Genomic DNA, 19,069 nt, shown 5'->3' with positions numbered 1-19,069 from the left:
GACTGTTATTGTAAGCGCGTATGTCTTGAGAGACATCAGCCATTAGCATTTCTTTGTTTTTAACAGAATTTATGTGTAAAAACGTAAGCAGCACATTTCTTAATTTTGGGAAATCGCCAATGTAACGTAAAAACCCGTATGTTTCAACACTTTTCGAAAAGAGAACATACTATGCAAAAAAAAGAAAAATGGAGAAAGTTTATGTAGGAAAATGTGTCAGGTCGTGGATGCTACGCGTGTGAAGGTTATTGGCGTCGCACTTCATTTTCTCCTGTTTGTTTTTCTTTGAAAAAATAGAAACAGTTGTGTTAATCAAATAGAACAGCGTGTGTGCTTGAACACTTCATTGGGGTTTTGAGATAAGAGTTTCCTGGAAGCCCAAACAAACGGAAATGGCAGGTCAGATCCTTTGCATATAGATTTAGGTGTGCATTTTTGTTTGTCGGTGACGGCGACAGACAGTGTTTTTTATATATTTTTTTTCTTATTTGACCGCTTTTTTTCTTTTCTTTTAAGCCTCCAGCAAAACGTGGTAAACAGTGGGCGCTTTCTGGGGTCGGCGCCCTTAGTAACATCCCAGTTTTCTAGATTGTTTTAATAGAGACAGTGTTATGGCAGTGGCGAACAGTTTCAGGCAAGTGGTCTTTGGGTCAAGTGCTGTGCTCAACACATTTGTCATGTCGCCAATATTGAACATTTAAAATGAGCTCATCTTTCAGCCTCCTTGTCATTGTTTTCTGTGTTCTACCTCACGCCGCTTCTCAAGTAAGTACCACTTATTAATTTATCATTTGCATTGCTTATAGGCAAAATCAGTGTTTATAAAATTGTAATACAAATTTTCTTTAGGAGCCCAACTCGAGTATGTCATTGATTTTCAGTTCACAGAAAAATGCAGAACGAATGCCGCAGGTTGTCTGCCAACTGCATGTTTAAGTATTCAGTACATTCAACCTAGGCATATCAATGGAGAAACGGAACCGGTTTCTATCCAAAATAGAACAGATTATTTTTTTAAGGAAATTAATCACAGTTAGGATAAAACTTGTTTGATTGTCGGAAAAGTTTTGGTATTTTGGCTTAGCGTTACAATCTTATGTTCTAAAGCTGAAACAAATAAGGAAATAGTGTGTGACTTGACTAGATACTTAACTGGCTGTGTTTTGGGGCATCACAATAATTAGTCTAGAAACACAGGTCTAAAACCTTGCAGCCTATTCGTATTCATGCAACAACAATTTTAATTGTTTTACTACTCATTTTTACAGTAATTCCTTTAGATATCAACGGGACTGTGAGAAATGGCTCGACGGCCTATTACAATCGTACGACAGCTACATTGATGTTACGATTAAAAATGCTAATCCATAAGTCTTATAGCAAACAAAATCAAACACCAGCGAAACAGTCGCAAATTCTTTATCGCATCGAGTTGGCCTTAACTGGTGATGCTCAGTTACCGAATGATTTACGGCAATCAAATTTTTGCGCAAATGCTTTCGCGAAATTCGTGGGAGCGTGCACAGAACGTCACCTGTTTACCTCATATTACAAAAAACGTAATTATGATTATGAGGTATATATATATAGTTAACATATTACGTTTGTACGTTCTTTATTTACCATATGCTCATTGAAAGGTGGAAATGCCCGTTGATTTCGATCACATTTACAGTGGTTGTTACAAGCTCAAAATCAAATGCTGTGCCAATAGAAGGTCATGTGATGAGTCTTCTTGTGGAAACAAAGCCGGGATTTACGAATACCATCTTGGTCAACTAGAGACGCATTTGCAAAACGTGAACGTTACACGAATGAACATCCGCATGCGATTGGCTCAAATGGAGAGGTAAGATTGATTTGCTTACATTTGATGGTTTTACTGATAATATTTTTTCATAGGGGAGCAGAAGTGGAATTTAATGTCAATTATTTCGAGGATTCTCGTAAAATACTCGAATTCAAAGAATTTGATGTTGAAATCCGAGATTATTATACTAATTATACCGTAGCGAAAGTAACTACCACAAGCAAAGTGGTACGTTTTCCTAACTGTAGCGACATTAACGTCACTTGCAGCCATCCAATAAAGATTAAAAAGTGCTTGTGCTTACCCGTCGGAAACTACACAATGGCGGTAATGCTCTCTAATGCGATAAGCAAACGAGAAACGAATCATTTGAATGTTTTGTTTTAAAGATTAACGTTGCCGACAGTCGCTGTAATTTTCCGACACAAGTTTGTGCAACGTATCAACATCCTTGCAAACGAATCACCAACAGACCTGTGTTGATCGACCTCTCCCACGCGGGTACAGCATTTATCAAAAATTGCAGTGTCATAAAAATATTTTGTATTTTAAACGCTATTCAACAGGTGGACTCAATGCTATGCCACCTGACTATATCCCCGTTTCTCCATTTTCTGGCATTAGTGGTTTTCTAGTGCTTCTGCTAGCCTTGCTGAGTATCATATCTCTGGTTGCGCTTTTCTTCTTTAAACGCAACTGGCTTTCGTCTCGACGTCACGACCAGTACGCCCATTATGTACAAAACGGACCCGAAGAAATGGTTCCATTCCCTTTAGCTGGAAGGCGTGTGCGAGTGATCCTTGTTTATGACATGACTGACGACTTGATGAAAGAAAAGGCTTGCTCTCTCCGAAAGCAATTCATAGCCAGCGGCATTTCTACTGTAATGTTTTACAAACCATTCGTTCATTGTCCATTTGTGACGTTAATTGTTTTTGTTTATTTATATCCCATGAAGGTCTACGATGCTGGTGACCCTGAGCAAGAAGAGGATGTCGTCATCAGAGGGGAAATTCACTGGTTTAACGGCTACCTCAACGACCCCGAGGTGAAAGTTGTGGTTATCCAGTCGAAGGGCGTGATTGACTGCCAAAAAGAACTAAATCGAAATAAAGCTGATGGTATTGCAGCAGAGGACATCCAAGGATTATCAAGTCTACTTTTCGTGCTGAGCCAGCTTATTGCCATTGCCGCTTCGTCGATTAATGAAAACTACGTCTATGGTCGCATCTTCATAACCACGTACGTTGTTTCGCAACAGCCATTTACTATTTTGTCTATGATTTTTGTTTATCCTTTCAGTTATGAAAACTTCGACTCCAGCACGACCATTAATCCATTGACGCCTTACAGATGCTATAAATTGCCAGAACACTATCACATGCTTATTAGCCAACTGGTCATTCACACCCAGATTGAAAGGCGATAAACCTTTGACCAGGGATGATGGGTAAAACCAAACTCTCTTTCTGCCAATCAATTAATCAGTCGCCCTTGCTAAAATGAAGACGCTTAATAGTAATTTAAAGAATAACAAATTATTTGAATACTTCTGATTGTTCCCTATTAATTTAAAATGTGCTGTAAAAAAATGTTTCAAGTGTATTCAGATGTGTTCGTTTTTCGTGTTCATGTGTAATCGTGAATCTCGAGTCTATCGACTAACAGGAAATGATAAGAAAACAGATGGAACAGTTCAAAATATCATGAATTAGGTCAGTATTTCAGAGTACGTCTGTAATAACTATACGTATTGCGTAAACTTGTGGTTTCTGTTATCGCGATTATTGTTGACATTCAAAGATAAACGGCCAACGATTGAAACAGCTACCAACAACAACAACAAAAATCCCTAAAGTTGATATCTCAGAAAATTCTTATCCGGGGCGGGTCATTGGGTTTTGTCGACTACGCAATAATTCCCCCTGCACCGTAACCCGCCCATAAATATAATGCCGAGTAAACCGCGCTGAATTTTTTCCTTATTTTGTGACGCCATTAGTCAGTTGTAGTCCAACGTTCATCGTTTTTAGACACGAAAATGAGTGTTACAATGGAATCATTAAAAACTGTTTTCCTAGTTTTGTTGGTCTTTTTTTTAAGTGGCTCTGTAGTAAACAGCTCCGCTGCTCAGGTTGGTGGTTTGTTATAATAATTTCATATATTCCTTCGGTATCAGTGCTTTTAATTCCTAGCATTTGATCCGCTTGAATTCAACCCCGTATTACGATAACCAAACGGCCAGGTTGACATGTGATTTTAATTTTCATATCGTTGCTTCGACTACGCCGGCCATTATCCTTCGAGTCATATTGGAACTGCTAGATTATGACAAGAAAGTGAGCAACACGTCTTCTCTATTCACAGTCAATTCAACTGAACGATTCCAATACATCGAAACACTAAACTCGGAGATCTTCGCCAAGGTAAATTTACTAAGATCTTTAAGACCCTCTTAAACTTATACTGAATTATTAACCTCTGACGTACAAGAAGAATGTGACAGTCTATTTCGACCATGTCTATACTGGACATTACAAACTAAAAGTGGAAAGATGTAGGAGTCGATATAGTTGTTACCAAAAGATCCACGAATCTGACCTAGGCTTTCTTCGAACAAACCTTAACAACGTTGATGTTGCAAAGATGAACATAAGCATTAGCACTACACCCACTGATATCGGGTACGACATGAATTCAAAGAGTGTTGTTCCTCAGTTTACGTGTAGCTACATGGATTTTTCCGTTCAAGGGGAATCGACGTGGCATTCACTGTTCAGTATTTTAATGATTCGGGGATGTTTCTACCGTTCGAGGAGTTTATGGTGACCCTTATTCCATCTGATGGAACCCAACAAGCTTATTACAGAAAAGTGATTGGTGAAACCAAAGCGGAATTCCCTCCCTGCTTCGCTTTGGTGAGCAACCTTACCACCGAAATGGACAGGGATGTGATTGGTTGTGCCAACCTTACAAATGGCCAATACACTACAAGGGTATGTTAAGAACCAATTTAAAAACAGAGAAGTATTAGATCATTAAGTAGATTTGGTTGCAGATTGATCCGATCGACAAGAGATGCAATTTCCCTGAACAAATTGTGGCTTCGATCAAACGTCCTTGTCGACGGTACATTATTAGTAACGTCAATGTCATTCCAGGTAAGTGTTTACGGGTTTTTACCTTCTTTAATAGCGAGAACACTTGCCAGGTACTCAATTTTTGTTATTTTTTTGTGTGCATAAAACAGTTCGTCTTCGCAGGGACGAAGACACTTTGGAGAATAGGAACCAATTTCGACCTTTTGGCACCAAATTGGATACTGTTCGGAATGGAGAACTAGAAGCTCAGGATTGTTCCAGAATTTGTAGATTCTTGAAGTTTCTTCTCAGCATCTTTTAGATGACGAAAATATAACAAATGTGGTTCTGTGGCCCAATGGATAAGGCGCTTGCCTACGGAGCAAGAGATTCCAGGTTCGATTCAGGCAGGATCGTTGTAGTAATCAAATTGTAATTATTGCAATCTTTTATAGTTATAATGTTTTAATCTCAATAAATCTCGCTAGTCGCAACTTGATTACGATTCGAGCTGAGTATTCTGATATTTATCGGATAATTTAAAGGATCTTAAAAGTAACTAGCTGAATATCACCTAATGCAAGAGATCAGAAAGTTAGTAGACTACTCTTGTTGACAGAGTAAGCAAGTACAGGTATATTGCCGAAAAGAAAGGAATCACACGTACAGCTATCGTTAAATGCGATAAGGCTTTAGTAAATACAAGAGGTTTCAGATCTTTGAACACTTGAAGATGCAGCAAGACATAAAGGGGTACAGATCAATCCAAAGTTTATTTGATTTTCTAAAATTCTAAGTCGTTAGTTAATTTGTAAAGCAAATGAAATTAACGTGGTTCTGTGGCCCAATGGATAAGGCGCTTGCCTACGGAGCAAGAGATTCCAGGTTCGATCCCTGGCAGGATCGAAGACTAATTTAATTTTAGGAACATTCATGTCACTGTACCTTTATCAATTTATGCTTTGGTTAACGTAGAAGATCCAAGCAGCCGAAATCTGTCATATCGTAAGAAATCGTTGTAATCTTGCAATTCTTTCCTGCCCTCTTGTTCAGAATCGTGTTAGTCAGAGGTCGTGATTGTGAAAACATAGTTACAGATGCATAAGATTGCATAAGATGCTTGTCTTGCAGACATATTGTGATTATTGTGTAATGTTACAGTCAACTTTACCTTGGAATCGAAAACCTGCCCTAGTTCTGGTCTGTATCGTCTTTTGTTTTGCCACACAATTTACGATGCTAATAAAGTTTATTTCTAGTCAGCTATTACATATTCAAGAAACATCTACTAGAGCTAATTACAAATTTCTTTAAAACAGATCTGTTTAGCCATAAAAATGATCCCATACTAAATTTGCAAACAATACAAAAGCTGCAAGAAATGATGGAGTCAATCGTATACATCTGCATGTGCTGTTATCCAAATATTTCAAGAAGCTGTAACTAATCCTACTAAGCTTAATCCTTTTAATATGACAAATATTTTTTTTGCAGCAAGAGATGTTAGCGATATTTGCATTTGAATCGTCGATATTGTTCGGTCAAAAAGACAATAAAAGATATAGAAACTCCGATTCCAAGAATGAAAAATGCAGTGATCAAGTCTTGACGTAGATTCAAGCTACGTAACACCTTTGATTTCTTTTTCGATTGCGACTGGCAAACTGGAGATCCCCTGCCTGCCTGTTTCTTACGCCAGTAGTCAACAAGGCCCGTTTGGTACAACTCCAGCAATCTACATGAGGAAATTTTTAAATCGTGCATAAATCAAGGTGAATGGTAATAATATTCCAAGTGCCAAGTATCTTACCCTTGATTAATGGTATCCCGGTAACTGTTATCTTTTCTAATGAGCAAACCATTAAAGCCATAGCCTTTAATGGATTTTCCCATGTGGACGCGACACTTTCCAGTTTCTTGAAAATCCTTGCCGATACGGTAATTGAAATAGCTCACGAACTGTACAAACAAAGAAAAGATAAAAATAATTTCTTTATAAATCTTATTTTATGGGTCAGCAAATTACATCGCTGAAGGCGCAACAGCCTGACGCAACTTTGCGGAACCCAGTTTCTTGATCAGGAACGAAATTTTCGGGATGACGACGAAATACATCGCCCAGTTTCTTCAGAGGTCCGCTAGTTGCACCCTGTTCTCAAGCGAAATGATAAGTTTAGTATATGAATTTCAATTTAATTTTTCAAGTCATCAACCAGGATAAGCTCGCGACCGAAACTGTCGTCTATTACAAGGTAAGAGAGGACCCCTTCTTCCATAACTTCTATAGAACCAGCAGGTGGGGTGCTCATCTTACGGGCTGTAATATGTGATGTGAGCGTACTGCAGTACACGTTCACCATAACAAAGGCAAAGAGGCACCACACACCAGCCGTCAATCGGAAAGGCAATTTTGATTTGAATTTGGGAAGAGCAAACACCGAGCCTTTTAAATAAACATTGACAAATAGTGACCGAAATTTTGTGAAGGTAAGAGGGTAAAATTATCATACCTTGGTTTGTTAATATGGCTGTCGTATAGAAGACATAATTACCAATACGTGAAATCCTTAACCTCTTGTACCAAAAAGAACGATCATCATTGGATGGAGAAGATGCTGCAAAACAGATGGCTGCCGACAGTAAGGAGATAAGTATCAATAACCATACCTTTTTTTTTTTCAGACACAAAAATTTATATTAGAAAAATATTTTTATATGTTGTTGGTGCGTATTATAGGCGAACCATAGGTTGAAAAGGTTTAATGGATGACAGAATGGAACTCATTTCTGTTAAGGCGGGGGTAAGAAGAGCGCTCTGCTCGTCTTCGACAACGCCCACCGAGTGAAAGACTCGATTCCGTGCAAACGACATCAAGACAGGTGGTCCCAGCAAGTCGAAATCCTTGTTAACGTTAATTAATACTTACATACTGTGAAGGCCTGTCGGTAGGTAAAAATGAAACAGTAAATTTGTTAATATTTTTTTACTCCACGAAGAAGACGGCCAGAGGCCCCGCTCCATGATCCACTGCCATTTAGCGTTTGGGGCCTACCTAGAACATTGTTGACGAAGATAATTTCGTACCTTTAATGATGGTAAATGAATAATGTTATCAAAAGAAATTTTTATAGCCAAGTTGGAGTATCTGATATGACTTAAAGTTTAGATGCAGTGAGAGCCATTCGATCATATCTATCCAAATCCCATCGTAGAGATTATCGCCGGCAACCGTTGAGTTTTTCCTCATAAACATTGGTGGTTTCTGTTAACATTTGGTGAGCATAAATAACAAACCGACTAGATAACGGGCTACATAACTAAAAATTAACGTAGAGGAAGAAAAATACCTCGAGCATTCCGAATTTCATGAAGGGCTGATGTGCGTTCACCAGCAGCAGTAGATTGAAAAAGTGGAGAATTTGCATCATCAGTGTTGGTCTGTATCAAGAATAATTGTCAAATGCAATAGCTCTGTGCAGCGCGTTTGACTGTTTCACGACGGTCCAGCTATTTATGTAAGGGCTGTTGCTCCTGGCTGGACCTTTAAAGCCCAAACGGTCATTTACAAATTCATCGACGAAACAGTACGTCAGTTTGAATTTCTCTAGGTGCAAGTAGATCCATTTACCTGCTATTTAAAAAATCAGTTTAGCTTATTAGGTATTGCCATAGTAACGGCTTTGTTGTTCAATTTGAATAGACATTAAAAATAAAAAAAACAGTTATGACCGACAGCTCCATCGACCATTGACAAGAAAATGTCAAACGTGTAGATTTCATCCCGTAATTTTATTCCGCAAAATTACTGCGATATTAATTGTATAAAAATGTCTTAAGATGATTTTGAATTTTTCTACTCACATCCCTTTTCAAAACAAACCCCTCGCTGCTCCGGAAAGGCAAGTAAAAATAGCCGTATTACATTGTTTTCAGTTAAACAACTAAAATGCGCTATTCTTGAATAGCGTTGAATTTAGCATTTTATTTCAATTTTTGCTTCATTTCTGTGCATTTTAAAATCTACTGTTGGGCTGAATTGCAATGTTTATTAAAACAGAAAAAGAAATCAATGAAATTTAAGATAATTCCTTTCCGTTTTTAGACTTTGCGGCATGAAGGTGCAGGTGTAGTGACCCCAGGGCTGGCTGTGGTAGTCGCTTGGTTACCCGATCCTATCGCAGACTATGGTAAACAGAAACAATGAAATGTCAACGTTTACTCAATCTACGAATGACGCTGATTGCGGATGAATAATAACCTGGATATGGAAAGCAATGACTCCGTCATCTTCGGCGTTTGACAGGCTGATGAAGGCCTTGCCGTCTGACCCAACCGTGATGGACTTGCCAGTACATTGGTTATTCACGAGATCACCAGAGATGACATCGCAGTACGTTCCAGATGGAAGACATGTCTGTCGGAAATAATTTCAGCCATCACAGTTTGAATTTGTGGTAGTACGTTGGATGAAGATTATGTCTACCTGCAAACTTTGTTGAAGCGGGTAATTATCGTTGTTGATGGCGATAAATCCCTTGCCGCCACGACAGAAAGCGATCTGGTTGTTGCCATTGTCCCACCAGTCGTTCATTGTTGTCCCTGAATCCAAATAATTAATTCGTGTAAGGTTATTTATTTTAATCCAATAATTAAGTTGCTGCTCTTACCATGAACAACGTTACGAAATTTGACCATGTTGTAGATCTGCCTCCACCTGTGCTCGCAAACCCATCCGCTGCCGCAAGTTTCATCGGCGTTGATCGTTGGCGTAATGATATTCCAGTTGGAGTCTGAAGGTGGTCCGACCCAATCGTTTTTATCCTACGATTCCAAGGAAGAGAAATCAAGATAACTGAAGATATCGGTGGAGTGAAATGCAACAATTACCTGCCCGTTGACGATGTTTTGTTCCCAATAGTAGCTGGACATGACGCGGGTAAAACCGTATGGCCAGGCCAACATGTAAGCAACAGCCATCTGGACGTTGGGTTTCAGGTTTCGAAGATGATGTAATTGTTTCAATCTTTCTAATTCACATTATAGCATACAGACCTTGTAAAGTTTAGGTACGCGGAATGTCAGAATCATGTCGCCGCCTGCACCGTGACCTCGTTGGTTGTCGTGATTATCGATAAAAACTAATGCATTGCCTGACGCTAACATTCCCCATCCCTCACCTTTAAATAAGAATTAAATTTTATTAGCGTTTGCAGAAAATGTCAATAATTTACCAAGACCGTCGTACCAAAGTTCTTGAGGTATTTCAGTTGGTTACGACCCCGGAAAGCTTCGCCGAGAAATTTGCCGTATTTGAATTCAGTGACTCGACCAATGCCGACATATTCAGCACCGGTGATTGGCTCACCGCCGAGATCGATGACTTCTTGGTAAATGAAAGCACGTGCCCCAGCTGGGAAACCTTTGTCGGTAGGTAAATTATTTAATCGATCGGCAATAGCTTTCAAATCACCCGGCCACATGTGTTTGCTAGCGTCGAATCTAAGGAACGAATCCATCGATCATGCAAACTGTAAAGTATGTCGTGTTTTGTTCTGTGTGCTGTTTTTTTTAAAAATGTGTACCTGAATCCCGCAACGCCGTAACTGATTAACCGATTCAGCAACTCAATTATTTTCCCACGGACGTATTCCGATCCTTGGTTCAAATCTTTCAAGCCAACCAGTTGACAGTTGCGTACCTGATTTGCGTCCTGTACACAGTATTGGGTTTAAAAAAAAAGATTTTTACGTCTTATTTTGAAGATTGAATCTGTTTTGATGTCTTACTCCGTAGTTTTCAATGTTTCCAGAGGAAGTGGAACATTTGTCACGTCCGTTGAAATCGTAGGTCGAGTACGGGACGGCAGGATAGTCCTTAGAGCCAGTGTTGAAACTGGAACCTCCAGTTGCGGGAGTTCCCGACGGCCAGTCTCCGGTCATGTGATTCAAAACCATGTCACAGTAGATCCTTAGGTAAGGTCTCTAGGTTTAACAAAAACGGGCCAAAATCTGAGAAAAGGGTTGATCATACCTAACACCAACGGCGTTGCATCGGTTGACCATGTCCTGAAATTGCTGTTCTGTTCCACTACGGGTGTTCAGCTTGTAAGAGACGGGCTGGTAGCGTTCCCACCAAGGACGTTTGACTCCGGGTGTCGGTTCCCACGCAACTACGTTCTCTGTTGGCGGCGAAACCTTTTTCCCGATTCATGAATCATTTTATAAATCCCTTACAGTATATTTTAGTTCTTATAGATTCAAATTCGTACCTGAACACCTGTCAGAAAAAAGTACCAAAATTAGTTTCTGCCATTCATTTGAATGGTACACTGTTGGTTTACAGCAGGAAAATCTAAAAGAATGGGAGATGATTCGTACTAACCTGCGAATCCCATTTTGCTGAGAAAGCGTTCACACTCATCGGCAATATCATTCCATTTCCATTCGAAGAGATGTACCATGATTTGACGATCGGACAGATTGTTTGGATCATGCTGGGCTTGAGACAATCTGAAACAGCCACTAACAAGCAAAAGGAGCGGAACGGCCAGTACCGAACACTTCATCGTCGAAACGGTGCAAGTCTTTCGTACGCAGCTAACAGCTTAGTTCTCCCGAGAAAACGGCTTAGTTGAACCTTTATATGCGACACTTCCCTTTTCTGTTTTTTTTGTTTTGTTTTTTTATTGACGAATACACTTGCATAAGGTGCGGTGCGGTGTCCATGAGAATGGCAACAGCTGTTGATTACTTGCTTAACATAGCGATAAAGCGATATCATTTATGGATTAGGCTAGTTGATGATGAGAAAACTACCAGCTGATGAGTGAGAGTTTTAAGGACTCCATCGGTTAAGTAAATAAGGTTAGACCTTTGAAACAAGTTTATTGAATAACGCAACCTTTTGGCGCACTATGATTCGGTCGGAGAGAACGAGTACGCGACGACGCATATTGCGATATCTTGGCTTTACGCATCACAGTTCTTGTTTGCCCACTTGCCTGTTAGAATTATGTAACCCATTATTTAAATATGCAACTAAAAACTATTTAATAGTATACAAAATTGCATGTTGTCTCTTAAAATCTTTGGTTTAAGCTGCATTGATTGTAATCTAAATATAATAGCGATGGGGAATGAAATGCCACGGAAAGGGAAAGCAAAAGGAAACGAAATACATAAGTATTTTTACCAACAGGGTAAAAAAATTGCATTATCAGGCAGACGTGGTAGATTTTTAAAAACTACCTTTCATTTTCATCTTTTCAGCTGCATTTTTGGTGCTAAATGCGTAGGGCTCGGCACCGCGTCGATCGGTTAGGTCGTTTCGGTTTTCGGTGCGGTTCTATCGGGCTTTTTTTTGGGGGGCGGGGGGCCTTTTTTCCTGCCCATGGGCATTTAGGTCGACTTCCGGGTAAAACCGGGTCAAGGGAAAGAAGCTAATCGGTTCCAATAACCCGGTTTATTACCCCGATTAAACTGCTTTCTGACCCGATTACCCGAATTTGTCCGACTCTTAACCAGAAATTTTATTTAAGCTTAAAATTCGGGTAATTCATCGTATTTTTTATGTTTTGGTAATTTGGCGCTACGCATCCGCCATGTTTTCAAGATGGCGCCGGGTCTATCGGTTTCACCGGGTAATTTGGACCGAAGCGAACCGCTTGAAAACTACCCATCGGCCATTTGTTTGGGTAGGTCGGTGTGGTTTTTTGGGGTCCAGGTAATCGGGGCCAAGCGAGTATAGCAAACAATAACATTTTATTGCAACGCAGCTACCCGGCAATTTGTTTATTTCCAATTTTCTAGTTCTGAAAAAAATTCTATCACTCCATTACACTTGGCCAGGGTTTGTTTGTAAATCATCGTGTAGTATTTTAAAAGCACTACGTGAATAGAAGAACAATAGTATCGCATGAGGGGTTGAATTGGATTGTTCAAGTTCAACTATGACAGATATTAAAGTTACTCCTTTGGGTGCTGGCCAAGATGTGGGCAGAAGCTGTATTTTACTTCAAATGGGGGGAAAGAATATAATGCTGGATTGTGGCATGCACATGGGGTATAATGACGAGGTGAAAATCGAAATTTATCTTGATTCTTATCATTAATAAAATTTTACCTTATTAATACAAAATTTTCATTCTTTAGAGACGATTTCCTGATTTCTCGTACATTGCAGATGGAAATTTAACAGAGTCCTTGGACTGTGTTATTATCTCACATTTCCATCTGGATCATTGTGGAGCTTTGCCATTTATGACTGAAATGGTTGGATATAGTGGACCAATTTATATGACTCATCCAACTAAAGCTATTGCTCCCATACTTTTGGTAGGAAGTATTTTATTTTTTATAGTTATAAAGTGATACATTTTTCATACTGAAATAGGAGGATATGAGAAAAGTGGCTGTAGAGCGAAAGGGTGAAACAAACTTTTTTACTTCTGCACACATCAAAGATTGTATGAAGAAGGTTATTGCTGTCACTTTGCATCAAACTGTCCAAGTAAAATAGCGTAAAATAGCTGTGCCAGTATGATTCTTCATGATTTCAGTACATTGTTTGCTACAGGTTGATTCAGAAATTGAAATTAAAGCTTACTATGCTGGTCATGTATTGGGTGCAGCCATGTTTCATGTTAAAGTGGGCAATCAATCAGTGGTATACACGGTAAGCTTATGAAAAAGTTTGTGCGATAACAAGATATTTTAACATATTGATTCTCAGGGCGATTATAACATGACACCAGATCGTCATTTGGGTGCCGCTTGGATTGATAAATGCCGACCGAACATACTCATTTCAGAATCTACTTATGCCACAACCATCCGCGACTCCAAACGCTGTCGAGAACGTGACTTCTTAAAGAAAGTACACGATTGTGTAGACAGGGGAGGCAAAGTTCTCATTCCCGTTTTTGCTCTTGGTCGGGCCCAAGAACTATGTATTTTGTTAGAAACCTATTGGGAGCGAATGAATTTGAAAGCCCCCATCTACTTTGCCGTGGGACTTACCGAAAAGGTAAATTTGCACGTATATCTAGTTTGCCAACACCGTAATAGTTTTTGTTAATAGGCCAATAATTACTACAAAATGTTCATTACTTGGACCAATCAAAAGATTCGTAAAACTTTTGTTCAAAGAAACATGTTTGATTTCAAACACATCCGTCCATTTGATAAAAGTTATGCCGATACTCCTGGGCCGATGGTGGTCTTTGCTACGCCTGGAATGCTCCACGCAGGTCTCTCATTACAACTCTTCAAAAAATGGGCACCGAATGAAAATAACATGGTCCGCATAATTCTTAATTAGTGATCTTTTCTCATAATTCAATTGCTTAATGTGTTGGTATAGTTAATCATGCCTGGATATTGCGTTTCTGGAACGGTTGGAGCGAAGGTATTAAGTGGCGCTAAAAAAGTAGAAACTGAAAACAGACAAGTTATTGAAGTAAAGATGTCCGTCCAAGTGAGTGACTATGGTTTTCATTATATTATTCTAATGTAAAAACAAGCTGATTTCTTTTTTCTTAGTACATGTCGTTTAGTGCACACGCTGACGCCAAAGGTATCATGCAATTGATCCAATATTGCGAGCCCCAAAACGTGCTTCTCGTTCATGGTGAAGGGGTTAAAATGGAATTTTTGAAACAGAAAATTCAGCAAGAGTATGGTATCGACTGTTACATGCCAGCCAATGGAGAGTCAGCGTACATTCCGTGCAAACCAGTCGTTCCGGTTGATGTATCGCTTTCCTTACTGAAAAAAGAAATGGCACTCTATGATACCGTAGGAGCACCAGATCCAAAACGACCTTGTCGGATGCATGGTGTACTGGTCATGAAAGATAACGTTAGCGAGATTGATGGACCTCATACTTCCTAGTTTTCTAATGACTTTTTCCTTATTTAAATTCTAGGTTCTAAGGCTTATGGAACCGGAAAAGGCATTCGGTGAATTAGGGTTAAATCGACATGCCATTCGATTCACTTCCTGTCTACAATTACGACTGCCTGGATCGGCTAGCAGAGCAATGGATCAGATACAGCTTATTTTAAATTCGTAAAACTTGAATGCTTAATTTTGCTCAACTTAGAAACCCCCAACAATTTTCGTTCTTTCTTTAGGCAAAATACGAATTACCCAGTTAAGCCATCTGAAGAAGGTGTGTTGAATTTGGAGTCGGTTAGCATAAAAATGGAATCTACCGATAAAGAGGACCGTAAATCTATGATGATCTCCTGGGCATTGCAGGTGATTTGCAATTACATAGCATTATAAAGGATATGTGACCGATGTTTCCTTCTTCTTCATAGGATGAGGATTTAGCTACGTGGATAATGTCCTCACTACGACAAGTAATTGTGTGATGATCTGGTCATTGTGTATAACTGAATATGATACTGATGCCCTCTATTCCTTGAAGGGTTCAAAACATAAGAAATCAATTTTTATTACTGCTCTTATGGTTTGACTGATCGATAGTTATTGACTTCTCTATTTTTTTATTTATTATTTTTTTAAATAACCATCTCTCGACGGTACAAGGATAATAGCACGCTGCAGACGCTTTTATTTCCAAAGCAAAATTTTTCATGTTAACTAATTGGTGCTGAACTAGGATCCGCTTTTCCGGCTATATTAATTTCGTACTTTTGTAACTGTTGTAGAAATCCGACATTAGGATTGGCTTTTGGTCTGGCAGCTTTCACTTGCCGTAAAGCCTCACTTAGACTCTTTTGTCGGCGGCACATTAAATAGGCAACTACAATTGAAGGAGAGCGTGAAATACCAGCATTGCAATGGACAAGGACACATCCAGTTTTCAGTGCATCATCCATAAATTTAAAACACGGGAGAAAATGGTGACATAGAGGTTCTTCGGGCAAATCCAAGATGTAGACGTCGAGATAGTGAAGTCCGGGTAATTTCTCAGATGGGCAACCGGCCACATTCAGTACATGGGTGATAGCGTGCTTATGAATCAATTCTGGGTCATTGGCAACGTCTTGAGAAGCGATATAAATGCCGTTTTCCACCTGTCCAAGTTGCAAGTCAGGTGTGTTATCGACAACAAATCCATGAGTCTTTTCACTTTCGATCGTCATCCCGTCTCCTTCTTGGAACACTCGCCCGTTTGGCAATGTTACCCTAGTTGTCACTCTGCGCAAATTCTTCCCCTTGATTTTCAACAAGTCTCTGAGGTTGCTCATCCTGGGGAATCTTATAGTCAACGTTGAGAAGGTAAAGTCCGTAAGGCGGAGCAGTCATTGCTCTCGGATTCCACTCTCCTGGCTTCTCAAATAGTTGGCACACTTGATCCAAATCCATACGACCTTGAGCTAGCGCTACAACAACCGACACCATCCGCCGCACTTGTTTGTACATAAAGGACCTAGCCTTGACATGAAAATCGTAGAACTCAATGTTAGAATACAAGGGATCGTAAACAGGATCAAAGAGCGGCCTTCCAGGTTTGATGTAAAAATGATCTATAGTACGAATGGTTGGGTATCCTGAGGGTTTCTGTTTGAAATGATGGCAGAATGATGCAAAATCTTTTGTTCCTTCAAATAATTCACAGGCTTTAACAGCATTGTCCAAGCAAAAAGGTTTTGGGATGAAATAGCACTTTTTCCACTCAACAATTGGATATGCTTTCACATCTTTGTCGGTCACAGCTATTCTGTAAAGATAGTGCCTATAAAAACTTGAGTATCTTGCATGGAATGTTGGAGGGACAGCTTCCACATTATTCACTGAAAGACTGATATCAGATTTTTCACAGTATGTGTTTAGAATCTTCATAAGTTTATGTGGTGAGAGGGCACTACCATCTTTCTGAAGTGATAGATCAAAATGAGCAATATTACAAAATGAATGCACTCCTTGATCTGTTCTGTACATGCATGAAAGTAACAGCAGTTATGGCTTTTTATCTTTATTAGAATAAAAATATCTTATACCGGCTCGAAAACTGGATATTAGTTTCAAGGGCTTTCTCGTACTGACGAAGCCTTAATAACGCCTTCTCAAAGATTGTCTGAATTGAAGCTCGGCAGGGAAATTCTCCATTGAATATTTCTCCAGGTTGCCTCTGTAACCCCCTTAAAAGTATTATGAAATTATTGAAGTTAGTAAAATAATACAAAGAACAATAGAATAAACCGAAATCGTATTCCAGAATACGAGAACTTTATGAGATAACGCTGCATGAGATCGGTAGATTTCTTTTGAAATTGAAATGCAATAATATAATACACTGCTTATATTTATTATTACTTTCAAAAGCAGACAGCATTCTTCAGTTCTTCACCCTCGCTGCCTCGCATAGTTGCCACACAGCAATAATTGGATTAGGAAATATGACAACGCCGAAACATACAAAAAGCAAGAAACTGGGAATCCGACGACTAAATCCCTTGAGCCAATTCTCAATCATCTGATTGTCCGCTGCTACTCGATAACATTGTTATTACTTGTGTCGTAACATATTCCATTTTAAGTATCTAAACATGGATAGCATAACCAGTAAGGCTGTTGTGCTGTCCCGCCAATACATGGTAATGTACAGACTTATGCTTACTATACTCTTATTTGTTATGCCATACTTACGGTTACTTTTGCCTTTAGCAATTACGTAACTTAGCTACCGTTGCTGCAGTAAAGCCAGCCGTTGCACCTAGAATCAAGAAGTTTGCAGTTTATCGATGGAATCCTGATATCTCCGGAGACAAGCCGCATCTGCAGACCTATGAAGTTGATTTGAATACGTAATAGTTTATGTTAAAGATAACTTGAAAATACTTGCCTATTGTGTTTCCTTTTTATTTAGGTGTGGACCTATGGTTCTTGATGCATTAATTAAAATCAAGAGTGAAATAGACCCTACACTCACATTTAGGAGGTCATGCAGGGAAGGTATCTGTGGCTCCTGTGCGATGAATATAGGGGGTTGCAATTCCCTTGCCTGCATTAGGTAATTGTAAGGTAAACTTCCCAACTTCTGTGCTTTAAATTATGTATATTCCCCAGCAAAATTGACACAAATCTGGAAAAACCTGTGAAAATCCATCCACTTCCCCACATGTATGTTGTGAAGGACCTTGTACCAGATATGAGTAACTTCTATGCTCAGTACAAATCAATTCAGCCTTGGCTGCAACGCAAAGATGAATCTAAGATGGGACAGAAGCAGTATTTGCAAAGCGTAGAAGATCGTCAGAAATTGGTATTTTAAAGACTTTCCTTCATAAATTCATTATTACCCCTTTTTTACTGTTTAAAGGATGGTCTCTATGAATGCATTCTGTGTGCGTGCTGCAGCACATCGTGCCCGTCGTATTGGTGGAATTCTGACAAGTACCTTGGTCCAGCGGTACTTATGCAGGTTTGCAGCTACCTTTCTGATAATTAACAGAATTTTGAAAGCTGTTTTTATTTGTTTGAAATAATACTAGGCTTATCGCTGGATGATTGATTCTCGTGACGAAGCCACCAAAGATCGTCTGGATCGGCTTAGGGATCCGTTTTCGGTTTTCCGCTGCCACACTATTATGAATTGTACTAAGGCATGTCCGAAAGGCCTAAACCCGGGTAAAGCTATTGCTGAAATTAAAAAACTGCTGAGTGGTTTTACTAAAAAAGAAGAACCGAAACTGAACCCCGTTGGTTAGATTCTTGCACACATTGTCTTATTGAGAAGGATCTAGTTTAAATCACGTTCGCGTTTTTACAACTTCAAGTAGTTAACGCGGGTTTCCCTTCTCTTGTAGTTATGAACGAGATATAATATAATGTTTTTGGATTCACCTTGAGTCTGCCAACTAAAAAATAAAATGCTTTCCTGTTCTTTTTTAGTCGCTGGTCGAAATTGTTTAATGCAATACCAGATACGATTAGTTACATGTTGTAAGTGCAATTCTCAACTTACGTTGACCAACGAAAATGCAACTTTCATCTGAAAGACAAAAATTCAAAATCTTTCTATTGTTATGCAATGATGGGGAAAAAAATAATCTGCTGCCATACAATGGAAACTTTCTATTTCAGACCAGCATCTGTTTTTCTTCTGACCATCGGCAAATTTACATTTTATTGCTGTCCTGAAACGTATAACCTAATGCATTTGACCGGTAGAGTACTAGAGTAGGCTACGTTCCGTCTTAGCTTC

General features: G+C 39.2%; 7 protein-coding genes and 1 non-coding gene across 13 annotated transcripts; 5 read left to right on the top strand and 3 right to left on the bottom strand.

Moving 5' to 3' along the window:
- The first annotated feature begins 264 nt into the window (after nucleotides 1-264).
- LOC116918470 lies at nucleotides 265-3,891 on the top strand. Of its 4 annotated transcripts, none has more exons than XM_045171549.1 (10): nucleotides 265-399; nucleotides 517-765; nucleotides 850-862; nucleotides 1,269-1,576; nucleotides 1,641-1,849; nucleotides 1,903-2,137; nucleotides 2,200-2,311; nucleotides 2,377-2,693; nucleotides 2,769-3,052; nucleotides 3,113-3,891. In XM_045171549.1, the coding sequence occupies exons 2-10, from the start codon at nucleotides 703-705 to the stop codon at nucleotides 3,237-3,239; spliced, it is 1,668 nt and encodes a 555-aa protein (XP_045027484.1). In that variant the 5' UTR covers nucleotides 265-399; nucleotides 517-702; the 3' UTR covers nucleotides 3,240-3,891. The 4 variants fall into 4 exon arrangements, with proteins under 4 accessions (XP_045027484.1, XP_045027485.1, XP_032780079.2 ...); XM_045171550.1 differs by having other exon boundaries at nucleotides 345-765; nucleotides 2,377-2,466; nucleotides 2,524-2,693; XM_032924188.2 differs by having other exon boundaries at nucleotides 345-765; nucleotides 850-912; nucleotides 1,269-1,325; nucleotides 1,381-1,576.
- Nucleotides 3,803-5,389, top strand: LOC116918473. Of its 3 annotated transcripts, none has more exons than XM_032924192.2 (6): nucleotides 3,803-3,944; nucleotides 4,006-4,236; nucleotides 4,307-4,494; nucleotides 4,563-4,806; nucleotides 4,869-4,971; nucleotides 5,061-5,389. In XM_032924192.2, exons 1-6 carry the CDS (start codon nucleotides 3,852-3,854, stop codon nucleotides 5,210-5,212), a joined length of 1,011 nt encoding a protein of 336 aa, XP_032780083.2. In that variant the 5' UTR covers nucleotides 3,803-3,851; the 3' UTR covers nucleotides 5,213-5,389. The 3 variants fall into 3 exon arrangements, with proteins under 3 accessions (XP_032780083.2, XP_032780084.2, XP_032780082.2); XM_032924193.2 differs by having other exon boundaries at nucleotides 4,304-4,494; nucleotides 5,074-5,389; XM_032924191.2 differs by having other exon boundaries at nucleotides 4,304-4,494.
- A 96-nt stretch (nucleotides 5,390-5,485) lies between these two features.
- On the bottom strand, nucleotides 5,486-8,703 carry LOC116918472. Its single transcript, XM_045171561.1, has 7 exons — nucleotides 8,239-8,703; nucleotides 7,634-8,153; nucleotides 7,401-7,557; nucleotides 7,104-7,333; nucleotides 6,917-7,039; nucleotides 6,701-6,849; nucleotides 5,486-6,625 (listed from the first exon to the last, which is right to left on the bottom strand). The coding sequence occupies exons 2-7, from the start codon at nucleotides 7,760-7,762 to the stop codon at nucleotides 6,394-6,396; spliced, it is 1,020 nt and encodes a 339-aa protein (XP_045027496.1). The 5' UTR covers nucleotides 7,763-8,153; nucleotides 8,239-8,703; the 3' UTR covers nucleotides 5,486-6,393.
- On the top strand, nucleotides 5,724-5,796 carry Trnar-acg. Its single transcript has one exon. It is a non-coding gene; the product is annotated as a tRNA-Arg (tRNA).
- A 150-nt stretch (nucleotides 8,704-8,853) lies between the features above and the next one.
- On the bottom strand, nucleotides 8,854-11,515 carry LOC116918471 (alpha-amylase A). The gene is made up of 12 exons (XM_032924189.2): nucleotides 11,273-11,515; nucleotides 11,160-11,167; nucleotides 10,922-11,085; nucleotides 10,678-10,858; nucleotides 10,474-10,601; nucleotides 10,137-10,390; nucleotides 9,944-10,068; nucleotides 9,779-9,868; nucleotides 9,559-9,712; nucleotides 9,375-9,490; nucleotides 9,150-9,305; nucleotides 8,854-9,073 (listed from the first exon to the last, which is right to left on the bottom strand). The coding sequence occupies exons 1-12, from the start codon at nucleotides 11,454-11,456 to the stop codon at nucleotides 8,990-8,992; spliced, it is 1,644 nt and encodes a 547-aa protein (XP_032780080.2). The 5' UTR covers nucleotides 11,457-11,515; the 3' UTR covers nucleotides 8,854-8,989.
- Nucleotides 11,516-12,657: 1,142 nt separating this feature from the next.
- Nucleotides 12,658-15,350, top strand: LOC116918468 (integrator complex subunit 11). The gene is made up of 11 exons (XM_032924184.2): nucleotides 12,658-12,965; nucleotides 13,042-13,224; nucleotides 13,283-13,399; nucleotides 13,466-13,564; nucleotides 13,622-13,915; nucleotides 13,970-14,188; nucleotides 14,252-14,365; nucleotides 14,431-14,748; nucleotides 14,816-14,958; nucleotides 15,024-15,150; nucleotides 15,213-15,350. Exons 1-11 carry the CDS (start codon nucleotides 12,840-12,842, stop codon nucleotides 15,264-15,266), a joined length of 1,794 nt encoding a protein of 597 aa, XP_032780075.1. The 5' UTR covers nucleotides 12,658-12,839; the 3' UTR covers nucleotides 15,267-15,350.
- Nucleotides 15,351-15,449: 99 nt separating this feature from the next.
- On the bottom strand, nucleotides 15,450-17,202 carry LOC116918444 (tRNA pseudouridine synthase A). Its single transcript, XM_032924162.2, has 4 exons — nucleotides 17,065-17,202; nucleotides 16,863-17,003; nucleotides 16,274-16,795; nucleotides 15,450-16,134 (listed from the first exon to the last, which is right to left on the bottom strand). The coding sequence occupies exons 1-4, from the start codon at nucleotides 17,109-17,111 to the stop codon at nucleotides 15,495-15,497; spliced, it is 1,350 nt and encodes a 449-aa protein (XP_032780053.2). The 5' UTR covers nucleotides 17,112-17,202; the 3' UTR covers nucleotides 15,450-15,494.
- Nucleotides 17,203-17,285: 83 nt separating this feature from the next.
- On the top strand, nucleotides 17,286-18,747 carry LOC116918443 (succinate dehydrogenase [ubiquinone] iron-sulfur subunit, mitochondrial-like). The gene is made up of 6 exons (XM_032924161.2): nucleotides 17,286-17,459; nucleotides 17,530-17,669; nucleotides 17,732-17,875; nucleotides 17,932-18,127; nucleotides 18,185-18,286; nucleotides 18,357-18,747. Exons 1-6 carry the CDS (start codon nucleotides 17,412-17,414, stop codon nucleotides 18,570-18,572), a joined length of 846 nt encoding a protein of 281 aa, XP_032780052.2. The 5' UTR covers nucleotides 17,286-17,411; the 3' UTR covers nucleotides 18,573-18,747.
- The last annotated feature ends 322 nt before the right edge of the window (nucleotides 18,748-19,069 follow it).

This window comes from Daphnia magna, linkage group LG3, assembly GCF_020631705.1.
Source record: "Daphnia magna isolate NIES linkage group LG3, ASM2063170v1.1, whole genome shotgun sequence".
NCBI lineage: Eukaryota > Metazoa > Arthropoda > Branchiopoda > Diplostraca > Daphniidae > Daphnia > Daphnia magna.
The sequence above is the reverse complement of the archived record's forward strand: the minus strand, read 5'-3'. Positions and strand labels throughout refer to the sequence as shown.